A 21,612-nucleotide genomic window follows, 5' to 3' on the forward strand; every position below is an offset into this window, starting at 1 on the left:
CAGTGTTTCACTGTAGAAGTAGCTGAAATATGGAACCATGTTGCTGAAAACACAATCCCTGATGAAGTTATTTTCAACCGTGAAAGAGGCAAAGAAGAGTGGATTGTTTATTCCGGTTGTTCTCATCACGTAACTGGAGATGATTCATTATTTTCAGAATTGCGACAACATAATGAAGAACGAGTTATTACGATTGATGACTCCATATATCCAGTAGAAAATGAAGGAGTCGTTAAGATTGGCAATATTGATACAAGTGTCAGTTTCCACGATGTCTTTCGTGTTCCTGTTATGAAGCGAAATTTGATTTCAGTTTCTCAAATTACTAACTCTGGAAATTATGTCTTGTTTGGGCCAGACGTAGTAAAAGTTCTTGACAATGTGAAGCCAATATATGTTGATGTTGTTTTGACTACTAAGAAGAAAGTGTCTTTCTTTGTCTTGGCAGCAGGGGAAGCCTATGTAAAGAAAACAAGCCAAACAGACAACTTTCTACTAATGATGCAGCAAATTTCTTCTAACAAATTAGTAGATGGACTGCTAGCATTGAAGAATTTACATGAAGATGTGATTTGTCAAGGATGTCAATTTGGCAAATCACATCGCCTTCCGTTTAAGAGCCCATCCAACCGTAGATCAATCCTTTTGAATTAGTGCATACAGACTTGATGGGATCAACAAAAACACCAAGTTATAGTGAGTATTCTTATCTTATGGTGATGGTAGATAACTTTTCAAGACATACGTGGGTAAAGTTTTTGAAATTGAAGAGTGAGGCTCTCTTCAACTTCATAGAGTTCAACAACACCATAGAGAAGGACTTTGGGCAGAAAATAAAATGCCTAAGAAGTGACAATGGTGGAGAGTTTATGTCTGATGATTTCTTTCGGTATTGTGAGAAAAATGGTATTCAAAGACAAACGACATGCCCTAATACCCCTCAGCAAAACGGGGCAGCAGAAAGGAAGATGACACATCTCGCTTCAACAAGTCTCTCATGGATACACGGCAAGAATCTTCCACGAGAACTTTGGGCTGAAGCATTTCAATGTGCGTGTCATGTGATAAGTCGATTACCACCTTGGCCAGGTAAATAAAAAACTCTTTTTGAATTGTTGTATGAACTAAAACCTAATGTAAGTTACTTTCGTGTGCTTGGTTCTGTTTGCTACGTTCACATTCCAAAATCAAATCGAACCAAACTTGATCAAAAAGCAAAGAAGTGTGTTTTTGTGCGATATTGTAACACCCCAAATCTAGATTTTCACGTCGGCCGCCATGAAAACCTAAACTCAAAGCATTTCTCCGCAGAACAGTAAACATAGTCGATATATCCATCAAAAGAGACAAATAATATCAAATGTGAAGCTCATAAGAATCAATAAATCATCTAAAAGAAATCCATTATAACTTTCTTAACTCAAACAATGTTACTGAATCATCGACACGTAGGTCGGACAATATCGAATGAAATAAATAACTGTCTAGGAGGCGAAAATCCAAATAACTACCTAATCTCGAAAGCGAACACTAAGAAAGAAACTCCGAGCTGACGAACTGAGATCAAACTGGTGGCGCTCCCCAATCTCTATCACCTGAAAAATAGTAGGCTGGGTTAGAACCCAGCTAGTAGATTTCTAAATACCTAAGGTCTAAATAGACCAATTCAACACAAAACCAACTATCGAACAACAGATCAATAATAACGGTCCATTGTGTTACACCTTTCGTACCAACACAATTGAAGTCAACCTATTACACGGTTGAAGAGATTCATACAATACAACTTCCCTTTTGGAGGGGCATAACCAATTTTGAGGTCCACGAGATAGCGTCACTTACCATTCGTGTTTGCATCGTCTTAAACCTCTCAATAGACAAAGGATACCACCCAAAAAGGGGATCCGTGCAACACGAGCACTTTACATATGAGCAGGAGGCGAGCCAACCTCTAGTTGGTAATTACTTCTCAAACTAGAAGTATGTGGTCCACAAGAATGATCTTGTGTTTGCATCGACTTAGACCTCTTCATAACCTATGCATACCTCCCAAAACGGGGATCCGTGCAACACGAGCACATATGAGCAGGAAGCGAGCCAACCACCGATTACTTATGGATTACAATCGTCAATCCATATTTGAACTCAAACCCCTGGTCCACTGGGTTGTCCAATATCACATTGACAAACCCGTGTTTGCAATCGATCCACATGTCGAGCCAACCAGTCTTAGTTCATTCCATTAACGGAACTCAAGATCATGGTCCACCAAGTTATCTAATATCACATGAATAACTAGTGTTTGCAATCGACTCACATGTCGAGCCAACCAATCTTGGTTCCGACTAGCCTATGCTTTCTAGGTTAACAACCTAAAGCAATATATCACACACAACTATTGGTAGCACTCATGCTCCAATATCACACAAATAATCTCATACAATCAATTATCAATAACAATAACATAAACACGAATAATCATTAGCGTCTAGGCTGCTGCCCAGATGTATTTTCTACTATGTTTATATTATCCTAATAGTCTAGGTTGTTGTCCGGGTATATACATACCCCATTAATATAACTATAATCGTCTAGGGTTACTATATTGTTGTTGTAAATGGTCTCTAATCATAATGGATATCTATTGTATTACTAATTGGTTCTAAGTTGATGATAACCTAGTAAACAACAATTGTTCAAAGCTATTATAGTCCTACTATCCAAAACTAGGTTAAAAATTAAAGAGGGCTATGTAAACCCAAGGGAAGAAGAAACCTACCTGATAATGAAGCACAAAGATGAAGAAACCAAACCCTAGCAAAACTTTTTGATCTTCTTTATCCTTCTTCTTCACTTTCTCTCTCTAAACCCTACTCTCTCTCTAAACCTTTTCCCACTCAATCACCTCCCCACTTCAAACTCTCGGGTAAAGGAACAGGGAAAAAGAAAATAAAAGAGTGGGAAGGGTTAAAGTGGTTTAAGGGTTTATAAGGGTGTTGCTATTTGCACCCTCGTTTTTGCTAGCAGCACCCTTATAAAGTAAGGGTGCTACAATCTCCCCTCCTAAAAGAAAATTTCGTCCTCGAAATTAAATGTACCTGTCGAGAGAAAAAGGTGAGGATAACGAAGTTGCATATCATCTTCACGCTCCCATGTGACTTCCTTGCATTGTGGTGATTCCACTGAACCTTGACCATGGGAATCGTCTTTCGTCGAAGGACATGCTCTCTACGATCAATAATCTGAACTGGTTCCTCTTCATATGATACATTTGGCTGGAGCTCCAAATCATGGTAATCTATCACTGAATGTTGATCTCCATCTCTCACATGTTTTCGAAGCATTGAAACGTGAAAGACATCGTGGACCCCTGTGAAGCTTGCAGGCAAGTCAAGACGATAGGCTACTTTTCCCACCTTCTCAACTATTTTGAAAGGTCCAATATACCTGGGAGCCAACTTTCCTTTCTTACCGAATCGTAAAACACCTTTCATAGGTGACACCTTCAACAAAACCTCATCTCCAATAAAACCTCATCTCCAACAATAAACTCTAAATCCCTTCGTCGGTTGTCGGCACAACTCTTTTGACGACTTTGAACTGCTTGGAGCCTACTTCGAATCAAAGCAATTTTCTCAGAAGTGTCCCGAATCACCTCTGGTCCTTCTAGTTTACCGTCACCTGCCTCTGTCCAACACAATGGTGACCGACAAGGTCTCCCGTATAATGCCTCGAAAGGTGCCATGCCAATACTAGATTGGTAACTATTATTATATGCGAATTCTACCAAAGGCAAATGATCTTGCCAACTTCCTCAAAGATCTAGTATTGAGCATCTCAACATATCTTCAAGTACTCTGTTAACTCGCTCTGTCTGCCCATCAGTCTGAGGGTGAAAAGCTGTACTGAAATGTAAAGATGTCCCCATAGAAGTTTGGAAACTCTTCCAAAACCGTGAAGTAAAGGACGAATCTCTGTCTGAAACAATAGACACCGGAATTCTGTGTAACCTGACAATCTCCTTAATGTAAAACTGTGTCAGTCGGTCCCCACTATCTGTCGTCTTCACCGGTAGGAAGTGAGCCGACTTTGTCAACCTGTCAACTATCACCCAAATAGCGTCAAAGCCTCTACTAGATCGCGGTAAACCCGTGATGAAGTCCACCGATATATTCTCCCATTTCCACTCCGGAATGGGCAACGGTTCCAAGAGTCCGGATGGATGTCGATTTTCCGCTTTCACCATCTGACACACATTACACTTCCTCACATACTCCGCAACATCTTTCTTCATCCCTGACCACCAGTACTGCCTCTTCAAGTCTTTGTACATCTTGTTACCCCCGGGGTGAACTGTGTACTTACTTCGGTGTGCTTCATCTAATATATCCTGTCTCAAGAGTGGATCTGCCGGTACATATAATCTCCCTCGAAATCTAAATCCGCCGTCATGCCCGGTACTGAACTCAGTCTCAGTCTCCTGCATTAACGAAACCTGTTTCTGGCACCACTCATCATCAATTTGGGCATCCACAATACGATTCAACAAAGATGGTCTAACAACCATACTACCAAGAAATAACGAGTCAATTCCTGACCCAACCATGTCAATGTCGTATGTTGCTACATCCTCCAACATCTTCCATTGGTTCATCATCAATGTTGCCACGATACCCCTCGGTTGTCGGCTTAGTGCATCGGCTACCACATTTGCCTTACCCGGGTGGTATTGCAACGTGAAGTTATAATCCTTCATCAACTCCAACCACCTGCGCTGACGCATGTTCAACTCCTTTTGTGAGAAGAGATACTTGAGGCTCTTATGATCGGTAAAGAGATCGAACTTCTCACCATACAGATAGTGCCTCCAAATCTTCAAAGCAAACACTATAGCTGCCAACTCTAAGTCATGAGTTGGATAGTTTTGCTCATGTGGCCTCAACTGCCTAGAAGCATAAGCAACCACTTTATCTTTTTGCATCAATACACACCCTAAACCCTGAATAGAAGCATCTGTATAAATCACAAATCTGGTGCCACTCTCTGGAATGACCAACACCGGTGCCGTAGTCAACTTCGTTTTAAGTTCTTTGAAAGCCTCATCACACTTCGTATCCCATGAGAATGTCACTCCCTTCTTTGTAAGATTCGTTAAAGGTCCTGCAATACTTGAGAACCCCTTGATGAACCGTCGATAATACCCAGCCAATCCCAGAAAACTGCGAATCTCAATAACTGAGGTAGGCTGCTTCCAATTAAGCACGGCTTCAACCTTAGAAGGGTCAACCAATACTCCGTCCTTCGAAATAACATGGCCTAGGAATTTTACTTCCTCTTGCCAAAAATCACATTTCTCGAACTTTGCATATAACTGATGTTCCATCAGTCTCTCTAACACCAATCTCAAGTGATCTTCATGATCCTCCTTAGTCTTAGAGTAGATAAGAATGTCATCAATAAAGACAATGACAAATTTATCCAAGAAGTCCCGAAACACCCGATTCATGAGGTCCATAAACACTGCAGGTGCGTTAGTCAAACCGAAGGACATAACAAGAAACTCATATAAACCATAACGTGTCACAAAGGCCGTCTTAGGAATGTCCTCCTCTCGGACTCGTAACTGATGGTACCCTGATCTCAAGTCAATCTTAGAGAACCACTTGGTCCCTCTCAGTTGATCAAACAGATCATCAATCCTTGGTAAAGGATATTTATTCTTCACAGTAACCTTGTTGAGCTCTCTATAATCGACACACAACCTCATTGACCCATCTTTCTTTTTAACAAAAAGAACAGGTGCACCCCAAGGAGAACTACTCTGACGTATGAACCCCTGATCTAGTAATTTCTGAATCTGGTCCTTAAGCTCTCGCAGTTCTATCGGAGCCATTCGATAAGGAGTTCGGGCTATAGGTTTAGTACCCGGTTCCAACTGAATGCAGAAGTCAACCTCTCTGCGTGGTGGCAACCCTGGTACATCTCTGAACACATCGTGGTACTCACTAACCACATCAATACTATCAAGCCCCTCACTCATTACAGGATGCTCTTCTAGCTCTACGTGACTCAGGTGAACCTCCCTCATCTGACAAGTCAACGCTGACACTGTAAACACTTCTTCCCCTGGAAGAGAAAATGTGACTGTCTTGGCATAACAGTCCATAAGTGCATGGTATGAGGCAAGCCAATCCATGTCTAAAATCATATCATACCGCACCAACTCAAGCACAAAAAGGTCTGCAGCGAAGTCTCGCTCACCGAATCTAATGATACACCCCTTACAGATGTGGTCTATCACAATCAAACCACCCCAAGCAGAAGACACCGAAAAAGATCTCCCACATCGATCTAGCTCTATGGGTAACTTACGAACAAAATAAATAGAGATAAATGTGCCCATGGCACCAGGATCAAATAAAATTTTACCCATTCTAGTATGAATAAGGAATGTACCTTCCACCACATCAGTAGGTGCGCGGTCATCTCTAGGAAGGATGCCATTCAACTGTGGTTGTTGCCCACGTCCCTGTGGTCTGCCCTGCGGGTTACGCTCATGATGACGCCCCTGATTTCCTGTCTGAGCTTTAGTCCTCCTCGGACAATCAAAAGACCTGTGTCCTACTTCCTGACAATTAAAACAAACTCCTCTAAATGGTCTCTGTTCCACACCATTAACATTAGTCACTGGCGGTTGCCTACCTGTAGTCACCACTGTCATATCCCTATTGCCTCCCTCGATTCGAGGCCTCTTACCATCCCGTTGACCATTATAGTTGTTGCGCTGATTCCAACCAACCTTCCCATAATTCTTACTGTTCCCCTTATGTTCACCCTTGCTTTGCACTTTGATTCCTCTCTGCTTCTTTGCCTCCTGTATCCGAGCATCGTGAACCTTAGCACAAGAAACCACCTTCTGATAGGTGTCGAAACTAGTTGCCCAGCAATGTACCTAGCAATGTTGTCATGCAACCCATTGACAAACCTCTCAATCTTTTCCTCCTCTGTGGGAATCAGTTGAGTAGCGAAGAGGGAGAGTCTGTGAAACTCATTCTCATACTCCAAAACTGATTGATTCTCCCCTTGCTTCAATTCCTGAAATTCCCTCTTAAGTGTTTGTTGTGCCGAGAAAGGAATAAAGTTTTCCATGAAGACCTTCTTAAATTCTTCCCAGGTGAACCTCAACGGATCCACTAGCCTAGACTGAGTGTCCCACCAAGTAGCTGCATTCTTCTTCAACTGGAACACTGCCATCCGTTGCTTATATTCCTCGGAGCAATCAAATGCCACGAACATCCTCTCTATCTCCTTACACCATTCATATGCCTCTACCGGTCCTCTAGTCCCATCAAATGTTGGCAGTTTCATTTTCATAAACTCATGGTAGTACTTCAACCAGGTCATCTCAGTCGGTGGCCTCAGATTCATAGCAGGACCTCCCGTCTCTAGTGTCGGATTCTGCGTCCAAGCTTGTTCCCTTGTTTGAGCCTCTGCTGCAATGTTAATCAAATTTTGCAATGCGGCTGCATCAATTGTCACTGTCTCTCCTCCGTTCAGATTAGGATTTGTGGTCTCATGACCCCCTGACTGTTCATGTGTACCCTCTGGTGCTGTAGAACCCCTTTCCTCAGGTAAGACACCTCGACCTCTACCACCCCCTCGGGTGCGAGCACTGCGACGACCTCTGCCACGACCAGTAGCCCCTTCGCTAACCATAACTCTATTCAAATCCAAAAGAGAAACCAAGTCAGAACTTAGACAGTCAAGAGCTCCGTACAAAAATTTACTACGTACTATGCGCTTAGAGGGGTTGAACCCTACACACTGATCCTAGGATTAATGAACCTAGAGCTCTGATACCACTTTGTAACACCCCAAATCTAGATTTCCACGTCGGCCGCCATGAAAACCTAAACTCAAAGCATTTCTCCGCAGAACAGTAAACATAGTCGATATATCCATCAAAAGAGACAAATAATATCAAATGTGAAGCTCATAAGAATCAATAAATCATCTAAAAGAAATCCATTATAACTTTCTTAACTCAAACAATGTTACTAAATCATCGACACGTAGGTCGGACAATATCGAATGAAATAAATAACTGTCTAGGAGGCGAAAATCCAAATAACTACCTAATCTCGAAAGCGAACACTAAGAAAGAAACTCCGAGCTGACGAACTGAGATCAAACTGGTGGCGCTCCCCGATCTCTATCACCTGAAAATAGTAGGCTGGGTTAGAACCCAACTAGTAGATTTCTAAATACCTAAGGTCTAAATAGACCAATTCAACACAAAACCAACTATCGAACAACAGATCAATAATAACGGTCCATTGTGTTACACCTTTCGTACCAACACAATTGAAGTCAACCTATTACACGGTTGAAGAGATTCATAAAATACAACTTCCCTTTTGGAGGGGCATAACCAATTTTGAGGTCCACGAGATAGCGTCACTTACCATTCGTGTTTGCATCGTCTTAAACCTCTCAATAGACAAAGGATACCACCCAAAAAGGGGATCCGTGCAACACGAGCACAGTGCAACACGAGCACTTTACATATGAGCTGGAGGCGAGCCAACCTCTAGTTGGTAATTACTTCTCAAATTAGAAGTATGTGGTCCACAAGAATGATCTTGTGTTTGTATCGACTTAGACCTCTTCATAACCTATGCATACCTCCCAAAACGGGGATCCGTGCAACACGAGCACATATGAGCAGGAAGCGAGCCAACCACCGATTACTTATGGATTACAATCGTCAATCCATATTTGAACTCAAACCCCTGGTCCACTGGGTTGTCCAATATCACATTGACAAACCCGTGTTTGCAATCGATCCACATGTCGAGCCAACCAGTCTTAGTTCATTCCATTAACGGAACTCAAGATCATGGTCCACCAAGTTATCTAATATCACATGAATAACTAGTGTTTGCAATCGACTCACATGTCGAGCCAACCAATCTTGGTTCCGACTAGCCTATGCTTTCTAGGTTAACAACCTAAAGCAATATATCACACACAACTATTGGTAGCACTCATGCTCCAATATCACACAAATAATCTCATACAATCAATTATCAATAACAATAACATAAACACGAATAATCATTAGCGTCTAGGCTGCTGCCCGGATGTATTTTCTACTATGTTTATATTATCCTAATAGTCTAGGTTGTTGTCCGGGGTATATACATACCCCATTAATATAACTATAATCGTCTAGGGTTACTATATTGTTGTTGTAAATGGTCTCTAATCATAATGGATATCTATTTTATTACTAATTGGTTCTAAGTTGATGATAACCTAGTAAACAACAATGGTTCAAAGCTATTATAGTCCTACTATCCAAAACTAGGTTAAAAATTAAAGAGGGCTATGTAAACCCTAGGGAAGAAGAAACCTACCTGATAATGAAGCACAAAGATGAAGAAACCAAACCCTAGCAAAGCTTTTTGATCTTCTTTATCCTTCTTCTTCACTTTCTCTCTCTAAACCCTACTCTCTCTCTAAACCTTTTCCCACTCAATCACCTCCCCACTTCAAACTCTCGGGTAAAGGAACAGGGAAAAAGAAAATAAAAGGGTGGGAAGGGTTAAAGTGGTTTAAGGGTTTATAAGGGTGTTGCTATTTGCACCCTCGTTTTTGCTAGCAGCACCCTTATAAAGTAAGGGTGCTACAATCTCCCCTCTTAAAAGAAAATTTCGTCCTCGAAATTAAATGTACCTGTCGAGAGAAAAAGGTGAGGATAACGAAGTTGCATATCATCTTCACGCTCCCATGTGACTTCCTTGTCATTGTGGTGATTCCACTGAACCTTGACCATGGGAATCGTCTTTCGTCGAAAGACATGCTCTCTACGATCAATAATCTGAACTGGTTCCTCTTCATATGATACATTTGGCTGGAGCTCCAAATCATGGTAATCTATCACTGAATGTTGATCTCCATCTCTCACATGTTTTCGAAGCATTGAAACGTGAAAGACATCGTGGACCCCTGTGAAGCTTGCAGGCAAGTCAAGACGATAGGCTACTTTTCCCACCTTCTCAACTATTTTGAAAGGTCCAATATACCTGGGAGCCAACTTTCCTTTCTTACCGAATCGTAAAACACCTTTCATAGGTGACACCTTCAACAAAACCTCATCTCCAACAAAACCTCATCTCCAACAATAAACTCTAAATCCCTTCGTCGGTTGTCGGCACAACTCTTTTGACGACTTTGAACTGCTTGGAGCCTACTTCGAATCAAAGCAATTTTCTCAGAAGTGTCCCGAATCACCTCTGGTCCTTCTAGTTTACCGTCACCTGCCTCTGTCCAACACAATGGTGACCGACAAGGTCTCCCGTATAATGCCTCGAAAGGTGCCATGCCAATACTAGATTGGTAACTATTATTATATGCGAATTCTACCAAAGGCAAATGATCTTGCCAACTTCCTCCAAGATCTAGTATTGAGCATCTCAACATATCTTCAAGTACTCTGTTAACTCGCTCTGTCTGCCCATCAGTCTGAGGGTGAAAAGCTGGACTGAAATGTAAAGATGTCCCCATAGAAGTTTGGAAACTCTTCCAAAACCGTGAAGTAAAGGACGAATCTCTGTCTGAAACAATAGACACCGGAACTCCGTGTAACCTGACAATCTCCTTAATGTAAAACTGTGTCAGTCGGTCCCCACTATCTGTCGTCTTCACCGGTAGGAAGTGAGCCGATTTTGTCAACCTGTCAACTATCACCCAAATAGCGTCAAAGCCTCTACTAGATCGCGGTAAACCCGTGATGAAGTCCATCGATATATTCTCCCATTTTCACTTTCTCTCTCTAAACCCTACTCTCTCTCTAAACCTTTTCCCACTCAATCACCTCTCCACTTCAAACTCTCGGGTAAAGGAACGGGGAAAAAGAAAATAAAAGGGTGGGAAGGGTTAAAGTGGTTTAAGGGTTTATAAGGGTGCTGCTATTTGCACCCTCGTTTTTGCTAGCAGCACCCTTATAAAGTAAGGGTGCTACAGATATGACTCCAGCAGAAAAGGATGGAGGTGTACGAATAAAAAAACCCAGAAAGTTCGTCACTTCTAGGGACGTTGTATTTGATGAGATTTCCACCTATTATTCCCCCCCCCCCCCCCCCCCCCCAATTTTTTTGTGGAGGAAGTCATTCTTAGTGATGATCAAGAGCAGCCAGTTCTTTAGAATAATATACCAGATTCAAATACAAATGAATCTCCACCTGATTGCCACTCAAATGGAAATGATCAACAAGTTGAAAGAAGGCCTATAAGGCTAACCAAATTACCTCAAAGACTACGAGGTTCAGTTGTGTACAGCCACTTCATTCTTCTTTGTAGGAGAAGTAGATGAAGAACCAAATAGCTTCGAAGAAGCCAGAGATCGTCTTGAATGGGAAACTGCGATGCAAGAATAAATTGAAGCATTGAATAAGAATCAAACATGGGAGTTGGTTATGAAACCAGAAAACTGCAAGCCCATCACTTGCAAATGGGTTAACCGTTTAAAGAAAAATTCAAACGGAGATATCCAAAAGTACAAAGCCCGACTCGTTGCATGTGGATTTTCTCAAAGTTACAGATTGGACTACGAAGAAACATTTAGTCCCGTGGCGAAGATGGTAACAATAAGAACCATTGTTTCTCTTGTAGCTTTCCAAAATTGGAAGTTATGGCAACTTGATGTAAAGAATGTTTTTCTTTATGGAGAGTTAGATCATGAAGTATTCATGCAGTAGCCTGAAGGATATGTTGCGGAGCAATATCCTAACCAATTTTACAGACTGAGGAAGGCATTATATGGCCTTAAACAAGCACTGCGTGCTTGGTATGGCAAAGTTGCTCAATACTTTATCTTTTGCGGCTTTAGAGTTTCAGATGCAGATTCTAGTTTGTTTATTAAATCAGATTCAAATATGCATTTGATGGTTTTATTATATGTTGATGATATGATCATCATGTGAGATAATGACACTGAAATTTCGGTGCGGTGAAGAACCTAGGGGAGACTAGTTGTTTACTTGGTTTAGAAATTGAAAAATCAGACCAAGGGTATTTTGTTTCTCAAATGGGCTATGCACGGAAGTTGTTACCCGGTCTTGGCATGGGGGAGTCAAGAGAAAAAACCACTCCAATGAAGCCACATCTCAAATTGATCAAAGATGAAGGAGAACCACTAAAGGATGTTAGGAAATTTCAGCAAATGGTTGGCAGTTTGATTTATTTGACGATCACGAGGCCCGAGATTGCTTACTCTGTTGGTGTAGTGTCTCAATTCATGCAGTGCCCAAGGTCTAGTCACTTGGAGGCAGCAAAATGAATTTTTCGTTACGTGAACGGTTCACTTGAGTATGGTCTTATGTACAAGAGGACTCAAAAGTTTTGTCTAAAAGGCTTCACAGATGCAAGATTGGGTTGGAGACAAAAATGATAGACACTCAACTTTCAGTTATTGCTTTAGTACCGGTTCAGTTGTGGCGTCTTGGTGCAGCAAGAAACAATCGGTGGTTGCATTATGAAGCACAAAAGCTGAATATGTGGCAGCAACTATGGCGCACAAGAGTGTATGTGGTTGAAGAGGTTAATAGAAGACATGTTATGCAACCTTGATTATGCTGTTGAAATCAAGTGCGATAATGAAAGTGTTCTTAAGCTTGCCTCCAATCTAGTTTTTCATGCTCGGATGAAGCATATTGAAGTTCGTCACCACTACATCTGAGAGAAAGTATTGGACCAAGAAATTAAGCTAATAGGAGTCTCTACAACTAATCAAGTTGCAGATATATATATATAAAAAGGCTTTGGTAAAGCCTAAGTTCGAACATCTCAGAGCAGGTCTTGGAGTTCTTGATCAGAAAGATGCACTAAGAGAGAGTGTTAAAAATTAGTGCATCTATGTATTAAAATTTATGTTTACTTAGCCAAATAACTGGTTTCCTAGTTTTTAGTAGCAGTCAAGTAATGAAGTATTAATTAGTTGCAGAGTTATCAGGAAAGTAGTCTAAGAGTAGTTGCAGCTTTAATTTATTGTTAGTTTTATGACTATAAATATGTTATATGTTTAATTAGTTTTCTCAGATTTCGTCAAGCAGAAATAAAGCATTCTCAAGTATCTACTCTTTTCTTATCTGCTAAGTGTTACTTCTCTTTGTTCCAGTTTTTTCTGTTATTTGTTTTATTTTATCTCATTGATTAGTGAAGCCCAATCAACTTGCTTGAAAGCCTTCACACTCGCTTTTGCCAACCTCCATCTTAGCCATCTCTGGCTCTCTGCCTATCCCTATCATGCTTTCAACCATCGTGTGATATTATTAGTTGCGAAATAACATGAGAGGAATTGAACATTGAGTAATTAATGATTCGTGTTCGTTAAGACCGTCCAAGGCATAGTGCAATATGTATGTATAGTTGATTTTCACCGACCATATTATCAAGATCAAATATATGTTTTTCTAAGACAGGTTGCTTGATCACTTTTATTATCACTACAATTTCATTGAAGACATACCATGAAGTACATTAAAACATATATGATGGTGAAACAGAAACTATATAATTGGACATCAATCACCATATATAGCACTTAATTTTTTTCATAACCCCTTTGAGCCAATCAACTTAGTAAGACCAAAAGTAATAGCCATAGCAAACCATCCCCCAACTAAAACCCTAAAGCATGACTTCTTCACAGGTGCTTTCCCTAACACTGCTCCCACCACTCCAAACACCAACAAAGCCAAAGTCACTGCTCCTGCCACAACCCCCAACCTCACCTTATACTCTCTTATAAAGGAGGCAGCCAATAACGGAATGATCGCCCCAACGGAAAACGCAAGAGCTGATGCTAATGCAGCTTGAAACGGACTCGGCAACTTCTCTTTCTGATCACTGCTCATCTCATTTTCTCTCTTCATCTGAGCTACTTCTATATCTACCTGTGAGTAAACAGACACAAACTCTCCTATTGCCATACTACAAGCACCAGCTACTAAACCAGCAAATCCTGTAAGAACCATGACTTTGATATCTTGTTTAACAGCTCCTACTCCCATCATCAATGAAGCTGTAGATACTAAACCATCATTAGCTCCAAGAACTGCAGCTCTAAGCCACTGTCCTCTTTTCGAGTAATCAAATTCTTCTTCAACACCGACCCCAGGAACGGATAGTTTGAAGTCATCGTTGTTAGAGGATATTTGGTTCTGACCAGAAGCTTGTTGGGGGAATGCCATTGTCAAGGAAGGGAAGAACTCAAAGAAATCTGTATATACTAGGGAATGATGGAGTAATGAGTGTGGAAGACACACGACCTTACAAGGGTATTTATTACATACACAAATGAGAGTACATATGGTGGCCATTACTAAGAAAGTTAATGAGTGGGGTATGTGTTACCATAAATTTGTAACATTATTTTATGAAGTGACAGTAATGTTTTCCATTTTTTTATAGGAAGTAGTGGTAAAAATTAGGTTTGGCTAGAATAAAAGAAACAAGTCCATTTGCAAAAGGTTCCAACTTTTTAGAGATGTGTTTTGTTTGCTTGGTTCAATTTTTTTTAGTAAAGACTAATATAGGTTTTGTGAGAATAGTCTCACACGAAAAATAATGATTTACTGAAAAGGTATATAATTTCTAGGAGGTGGCTCTATAGGCGCCCCTCACTAATTATTGTTTTTGACGACCTTTACAGGTAAATTTCAGTGGGTCTTTATGTATAATTGACGCACCAAAATGAATTATCCAGGGCCCTCTAGAAATATTCTTCTTCACTAAATGTCAATTGGTTTTGAGTTTGATTGACCATATTTTAACATAGTATCAAAGCTAGACCCACATGTGGTAGCTTTAAAAGTCCCATGTACCCCAGGTCATTCAAAATACGCCACTCAAAATAAATACGTGGTAGGTTCAAAAGAATGTCATTTATTGTCTATAATTTGTAATTTTGAGTTTAAAATTATCAAAATTGATGAGGAGCAAGGTTGAAATAGATTTGATTGTTCAATTTCATTTCTTACGTGTTGGATATTTTTCTGGTTTTTGTTTTGGATCTATGATTGCAAATCGAGCTTGTTCTTTCTTGCAAACCGAGTTTGTGAGGTTTTTGCAAACCCAGATTGCGAGGGTTTTACATATCCAATTGGCATCCACAAACCGAGTTGCCAGATTTGCAAATTTATTTTGCATTTGCAGACCTTTGCAAACTCAATTTAGAAGATGTCGTTTTTCGTCTTTTTGAGAAAACAAATATTAAAAGTGAATCTTGTTAGAAAGATAATAAAAGAACATATTTTTTAAATATATATATAGTTCATTGGAATCCAACAACTAATGAAAAAGTATATAAATTGTTGAAAGTGTTTTGAATACGTGTGGTATCTAACCCGATTGCGACCCGCTAACCCGCTTTCAGGGCAATGTTTGATTACAAGCCGAGTGTTGTGGCTTCGACATCAAATTGCGGACTTTTTAAGTGGGGATGGTTTCAGAAGCAGGGTTAGCCTTTAGTTGTCTGCAAGGCAGGGCTTCGATAAAGGCAGTTATCAATATATTGTGTATCCATATATATTTCAGAACTAGAAAGAGAGAGTCGGTGAGGCAGTGGGTTTGGGTTTCCTATGATTAATAAACAGAAACCCCAGAAATATCTTTATTCATTCTCACAAATCCTTTTGTAACTTGTTATTCTTATCGTAGTGGAAATCATCGCGTCACCTTTTGTTCTAGAGTAAGTTTAACAAACTGAACCACGTAAATGTCTTTGTGTTCTTTGTGATTATTACTTTTGATTATACTTTTCTTAGTTACTTGTTTTTTGTCACAACATTTATATATATATATATATATATATATGTATATATATATATATACATATATATATATATATATATATATTAAAGTTAAAAGAGAAAATAAAAGAATTAATTAAACAAATAGATATTTTAACATTTACCAATCTTTTGGCGTGATTGATAATTTTGAAATGTTTGCCACTATTTCTTTTTTTTTTTTGCATATTGTAAAAACTAATTTGACGGTTGATCTTTTGGGGAAACTAAAAAATTCTGGGGCTTTCAAAAAATTTAGTTGGAAACTTTTTTTTTAGCTATCCCCAAACTCTCATTTCTTCTCTCCCGATATTCTTTTTTCTTCGTATCTTTCCACCACTATCTGTGACCACCACCATTTATCTCTGTCTCTATCATTTCCCTTCTCTCTCCTCTTCTCCCTCCTCTCTTTAAATTTTTCCAAACGAAATCAGTTATTCAGAAAAAGAAAGAGAAAAATGATGGTTGGAAGTGGGAGAAATCTGAATTTTATTTTGATAGGTAGTCGGGGATGTAAGAGCATCTCCAATGCAAAACTCAAAAAAATCTCTATTCGTCTTATTTGTCAAGTTCCAATTGAGATTCTCACTCCTAGGTGTCGAAAATAGAGATCCTCAATTCTTGTATGTCTCCAATGCAACACTCTAAACTCTTTTATTTTACTTACGTGTCTTGGTTATTTTTGTAAAAAAATAATTAGTTATTCTGGAAATATACGAAGACTTGATTTCTATTGGTTGAAATTTAAATATTGATGAGTTGGACAATTAGAGATATCTCAAGAGGACACTCTGAATAGAGTGTCCTCTTGAGATATCTCTATTCCACTCTCGACACATCATCTTTGAGATCTTAGTTGAATTTTGCATTGGAGATGATTTTTTAAGAAAAATTCAGAAAATCCTATGTGGCACAATTTTGCATTGGAGATACTCTAAGGCTGTCGGCACCCTTCCAAATGTGAACAAAAAAAAAAGGTGGTGGGAGCTTGAAGGTACAAAGAAACTAAAAATTTACCCATAATTTTATATGTTAGGAAATTTATTTTATTTCCCCAAAGGGGCCACTTCCCATTATCTTACATCTTATGGATGACCTAACCTATATCCAAAGAAAATGGACTAGAGAAGGTGGATTTTCCAATAGGAAAGCATTTGTAGTAAAGGGAGAGATGAACAAATATTAATAAATGGTAGGGAGTGTGGTTTCCACACGACTGCCACCAAGCCTCTAGTATATCTAATTTTAGGTAAATTGGTGGATGTCTTTACATGGACCTTCACGACTACAAACTCTAGTGAATGTTCATGACATTACTTTTTTTTTTTTTTTTGTTAAGGATAAATATATTAAGAACTAAGCATTCAGAGTGGCATTACAATACATATGTAAAAGAAAATAGGGAATACAACTCCACATCTTTGATTTCTCCTTCCTTCGAGTCTATTTAGCGAGTTTGTCCGCATGAGAATTTGCATTTCTATTTGTGTGACTAAATTTAACTTGTTGGATATCACGCTTGATGTTTCTTATACTGCGAATATGCGCCAAAGATTGCCATTGCACTTGATGCTTGGGGTTGTTAAGGTGTTTGATCAAGTTGATGTTGTCGCTTTCAATTATGACCTGCATGTGGTTATTTTCTTTTATCCAAATAAGACTGTTGAGAATGGCTAATGCCTCACTTTCTTCACTGTTCCTGGCTCTAACCGTATGCACGCTAGCAAATACAAATTTCGATTGAGAGTCATGTACTATGAAACTGGTACCGATGAGTTGTTCAACATTCACAAAAGATGCATCAACGTTTATTTTAATGAAAGGATGGGGAGGGGGTTGCCATCTGGCTACAGTCGCAGGTCGAGCCTTTAACTGAGCAGGATTAATCCTGGGAAAAGTTTTAATAAGATCTAAAATATTGTTAACATTGTATAAGGTTTGCTGAAAGCAGTGATCCCACCTAGTTTTCCATATGTGCCATAAAATTGTAACAAAATGTGTATTATCCGCGGTACAACTAAGTTGATTCGGATTCTGCCACGAAAGTATCCATTCAGATAGAGAGGGGATATTAGTCGAGATAATGTTAAAATGAAACCAAATATTTTTCGCAAGGGGGCAGTACAAGAGAGCATGTTCAATAGTTTCTATTTCTAAACAGTTTGGACAGTTAAACATATCACCAATATACTTACCTATCCGCTGACGAACTGGAAGCGCTTTAGTGCAAATTTTCCAAATAAAGAGCTGAATGCGAGGGATGGAGGGAATAGACCAAATAAAATTCCAGTTCACTTCCTCAGGAGGAGTAGACTGGTTAATCGAACTCAGGTGCTGATACATTGATCGGACAGAGTGCTTTCCTGATTTAGTTAGATTCCATTTCATTTTATCGGTTCCTTCAGGCTGAATAGGAATAGCTTTGATGAGGTTGCTGATGGTTTCATTGAAATTTTGTCTAAGAATGCTATCGTCCCACATGTTATTACTTATGAGTTGAGACACAGTAATTAGGGTAGAATTGTTTATATTTTGAATTTGCTCGTTAACTCCAGGGATCCAATTGTCTTTCCAAATGTTAATGTGTTCCCCCGTCTGCACCTCCCATGTGATATGACTATTAATAAGATCATAGTGCTTTCTAATAACTTTCCAATTCCATGAGTGATGGGATTTGGCCGGACCCGGAGAGTCCGTCTTAGGAAAATATTTGGCTTTCAGGAATTTAACCCAAATGGCATCTGGGTCAGACATTACTTGGATCTTACAATTATTCCAAAATGTATATGCCATTTAATTTGGATATTTCAAATGCAGTGGATTATTTGTGCTATTTTTTTTTTTTTATGTAAATAGGTTGTTGCCTAGTTTTATTAACTTTCAAATTGACAAGAGCAATTGGCTTTATCAATAGCCAACTGTACGTACCTCCTCCACTACTTCTAATTAGAATTAAAAGTTGCTTGCGCTAACAAGTGCGCGACAGCGGGTACAATAAGAGAAGGAACAATTAGTGACCTTAGCTTTTTCGTTCTTGATTTCCAGAACTAGAGCTCGGATCTTCCAAGGTGTTCCATCATCAATTGATCTACAACCGTTTACAACTACTAATGCATCACCTTCCACCGTACATCCATACTGATTAAGGTCAGTGGCTAAATTTATAGCTAACCAAGTTGCTCTAGCTTCAACCTCCATAGCCGAAAAAGCTCTAGTTGACTGGGTTAAAGCCATTATGAACTCACCCTTTGCGTTTCTACACACAACAGCTAATGTTGCCTTCCCGTCCCTGTAAGCAGCATCAAAATTAACTTTCAAATTCTCTCGATCTGGCGGGTTCCAACTTGGTGAGAGTTCAGTCTTACTTGTTTCATCTTGAACAGGAGATTCTAATCTTGCATTGGGGAAGTCTTGTAGCATAGTTGCAGCATCTTTGATTATGAGTTGACTACTCGGATTCGTTCCGCTAAATACACATTTGTTTCGGGCGTTCCATATGAACCAAGCCACAGAACATCGTAAGGCAATCACCTCTTCCTCTTCTTCACCTTCAAACCACTTACACAGTAAGGTGGGAAAAGTAACATCTCCATCCAATCTCAGTTGTAGAGGATGACTCATCCAAGTTTCCCTCGCAAGTAGGCACCTTCGGAATAGATGGTCAATGTCTTCTTCTTCATTCAAACATACATAGCACAATTTTGAAACTTGTAAATTGAAACGAAGTGAACGCTTTTTAGTAGGTAATGCATCTTGGAGTATCCTCCGTATAAACATCTTCACACGCGGAACGAGTTCCACCTTCGTCTATATTCGGCGCCAAGTGCTCCCATTAGGCACTCCATGTTTTAGGAAGAAGAGGGTGTTTCTTTTTCTAAAGATTGATAGAGTGATTTAGATGTGAACTCGCCCTTTACTGTGAATATCCAGACTAGTTTATCTTCTATATTTCTGCCTATCAATGGGATTTGCAAAATCGCATTTGCTGATAACGAATCAAAAGTAGCTTCAATAACATTCTTGTTCCACCCTCCATTGATGTCAAATAGGTCACACGCCCAAAAAATATCCTAATTTGATTGGGACCTAGTGTCTCCTGACATTTGAAGACTTGTCAATTTGGTTAATATTTTATGACATTTTGATTGATATTTTTTTAGTTTAAATTTGTAGAAAAATATCCCTCCAAAAAGCTCAGCCTTAGGACTCTTCTTTTCCTAAGCTAGTGTTTGATTCTACTAACTTTTGGGGTTTATGCCACAAATTAGTTGGAATCCATTTTGGCTCGGTGGCAACTAGTACTAGACTTTGGGTGTTTGGACCTGTTTTGGCAGATGTTTTGTGGTTAGCTGTTCTGTTTTCGCTTTATATATCATATGTTATCTAATGGCAGTCGTTTTAGTTATTTTTAGTCTTCTGTTCTCTTAAGATAGTTGCTTTTCTGTTTCTTGTTAATTAGTAGTTCTTAGCTTTTGTTCTCTTAGCTGTAGTGTGTTGTGTTCTTTATTTGCTTTTCTATGGTGCCTTTAGCGATTAGTATGGACCAACCGAGACCTGACTTGTCCATATTGGCTTGGAATATTAGAGGTCGTGGGCAATTCTTAAATCGTAAACACCTCTATAGGCTTATCACTTCCTATAAGCCCGAATTCATCTTCCTTTCTGAAACCAAAAGCACCAAAAACCAACTTAACAAATTGCTTCCTTTGCATGCTGAGTACAACCATTTCTTAGTGGAACCAAAAAATAAAGCTGGTGGGCTTGTTTTGTATTGGAATAATGAGTATACAGTTGAGATTTTATATGAGGATGACCATATTATTCACACTAAATGTACTCACAACAGTCATAGGAGCAGTTTTATTCTTACGGGCTTCTACGGAAGCCCATATAGCAAGAATAGAATGGTTCCTTGGGATAACCTTATTAGTCAGACCACTGAGTCACCGGACCCTTGGGTGCTTATAGGTGACTTGAACACCATCCTTCACCCTTCGGAGAAGGAAGGGGGTAAAGAGGAGATGCCTTCTTATGTTAATAAAATTAAAACTGTTATTAATCGGTTAGGTCTTAGAGATGCGGGCTTTCGCGGAAATACTTTTACTTGGACCAACAAACATTTTAGGGGCACCCTTATCAAGGAAAGATTGGACAGAGCTCTCACGAATCATAATTGGCTTATGGATTTCCCCTCCACCCTTGTTACTCACCTGCCTGGAGTCGGATCTGACCACATTCCCATCATCCTGACTACTGCTACCACTTCAAATTTGGGTAAGAGACCTTTTAAATTTATTCGGACTTGGATGTCTCACCCAGATTGTGGTAATTTCATTCGGGATCATTGGCCCTGCACTGCCATTCCTATCCAACCGAAGCTCAATCAATTAGCGGTTAATTTGGCCAGGTGGAATAAAACGGTGTTTGGTCACTTGGATCACAGGATTCGTGTTCTTACTGAGGCTCTCCAGAATACGGATAATCTGGCATGTTATCATGATATTAATAATCAATTGGAGGAGGCTTATAATCAACAGGAGAGCCTCAAAGAAAAATCCCGTAATGAGAATATCCAATTAGGTGACCGAAATACTAAATTTTTCCATGCTAAAGCCATTCATCGAAATCGGAAAAATCGAATTACGAACATTAAAGACAACCATGACTCTTGGTTGCAGGAAGCCTCTGATATTGCTAATCTCTTCTCTCTTAATCTTCAAGCTATCTCCACTTCTAATGGTTCTAGTATCTCTGATGA

The 21,612-nt window shown here is 39.5% G+C and overlaps 3 protein-coding genes across 3 annotated transcripts; all 3 read right to left on the reverse strand.

Moving 5' to 3' along the window:
* Positions 1–13,468: 13,468 nt before the first annotated feature.
* On the reverse strand, positions 13,469–14,315 carry LOC147567233 (vacuolar iron transporter homolog 4-like). Its single transcript, XM_086669154.1, has one exon. The coding sequence runs from the start codon at positions 14,253–14,255 to the stop codon at positions 13,617–13,619; it is 639 nt and encodes a 212-aa protein (XP_086525280.1). The 5' UTR covers positions 14,256–14,315; the 3' UTR covers positions 13,469–13,616.
* Positions 14,316–17,297: 2,982 nt separating this feature from the next.
* On the reverse strand, positions 17,298–18,647 carry LOC147567234 (uncharacterized). Its single transcript, XM_086657384.1, has one exon. It carries the CDS (start codon positions 18,645–18,647, stop codon positions 17,298–17,300), a length of 1,350 nt encoding a protein of 449 aa, XP_086513510.1.
* A 159-nt stretch (positions 18,648–18,806) lies between these two features.
* Positions 18,807–19,631, reverse strand: LOC147567235 (uncharacterized). The gene has a single exon (XM_086657385.1). It carries the CDS (start codon positions 19,629–19,631, stop codon positions 18,807–18,809), a length of 825 nt encoding a protein of 274 aa, XP_086513511.1.
* Positions 19,632–21,612: the final 1,981 nt, after the last annotated feature.

Source organism: Eschscholzia californica, unplaced genomic scaffold (assembly GCF_041429995.1).
Source record: "Eschscholzia californica isolate CP2 unplaced genomic scaffold, dmEscCali1.0.p SCAF_1, whole genome shotgun sequence".
Classification (NCBI taxonomy): Eukaryota; Viridiplantae; Streptophyta; class Magnoliopsida; order Ranunculales; family Papaveraceae; genus Eschscholzia; species Eschscholzia californica.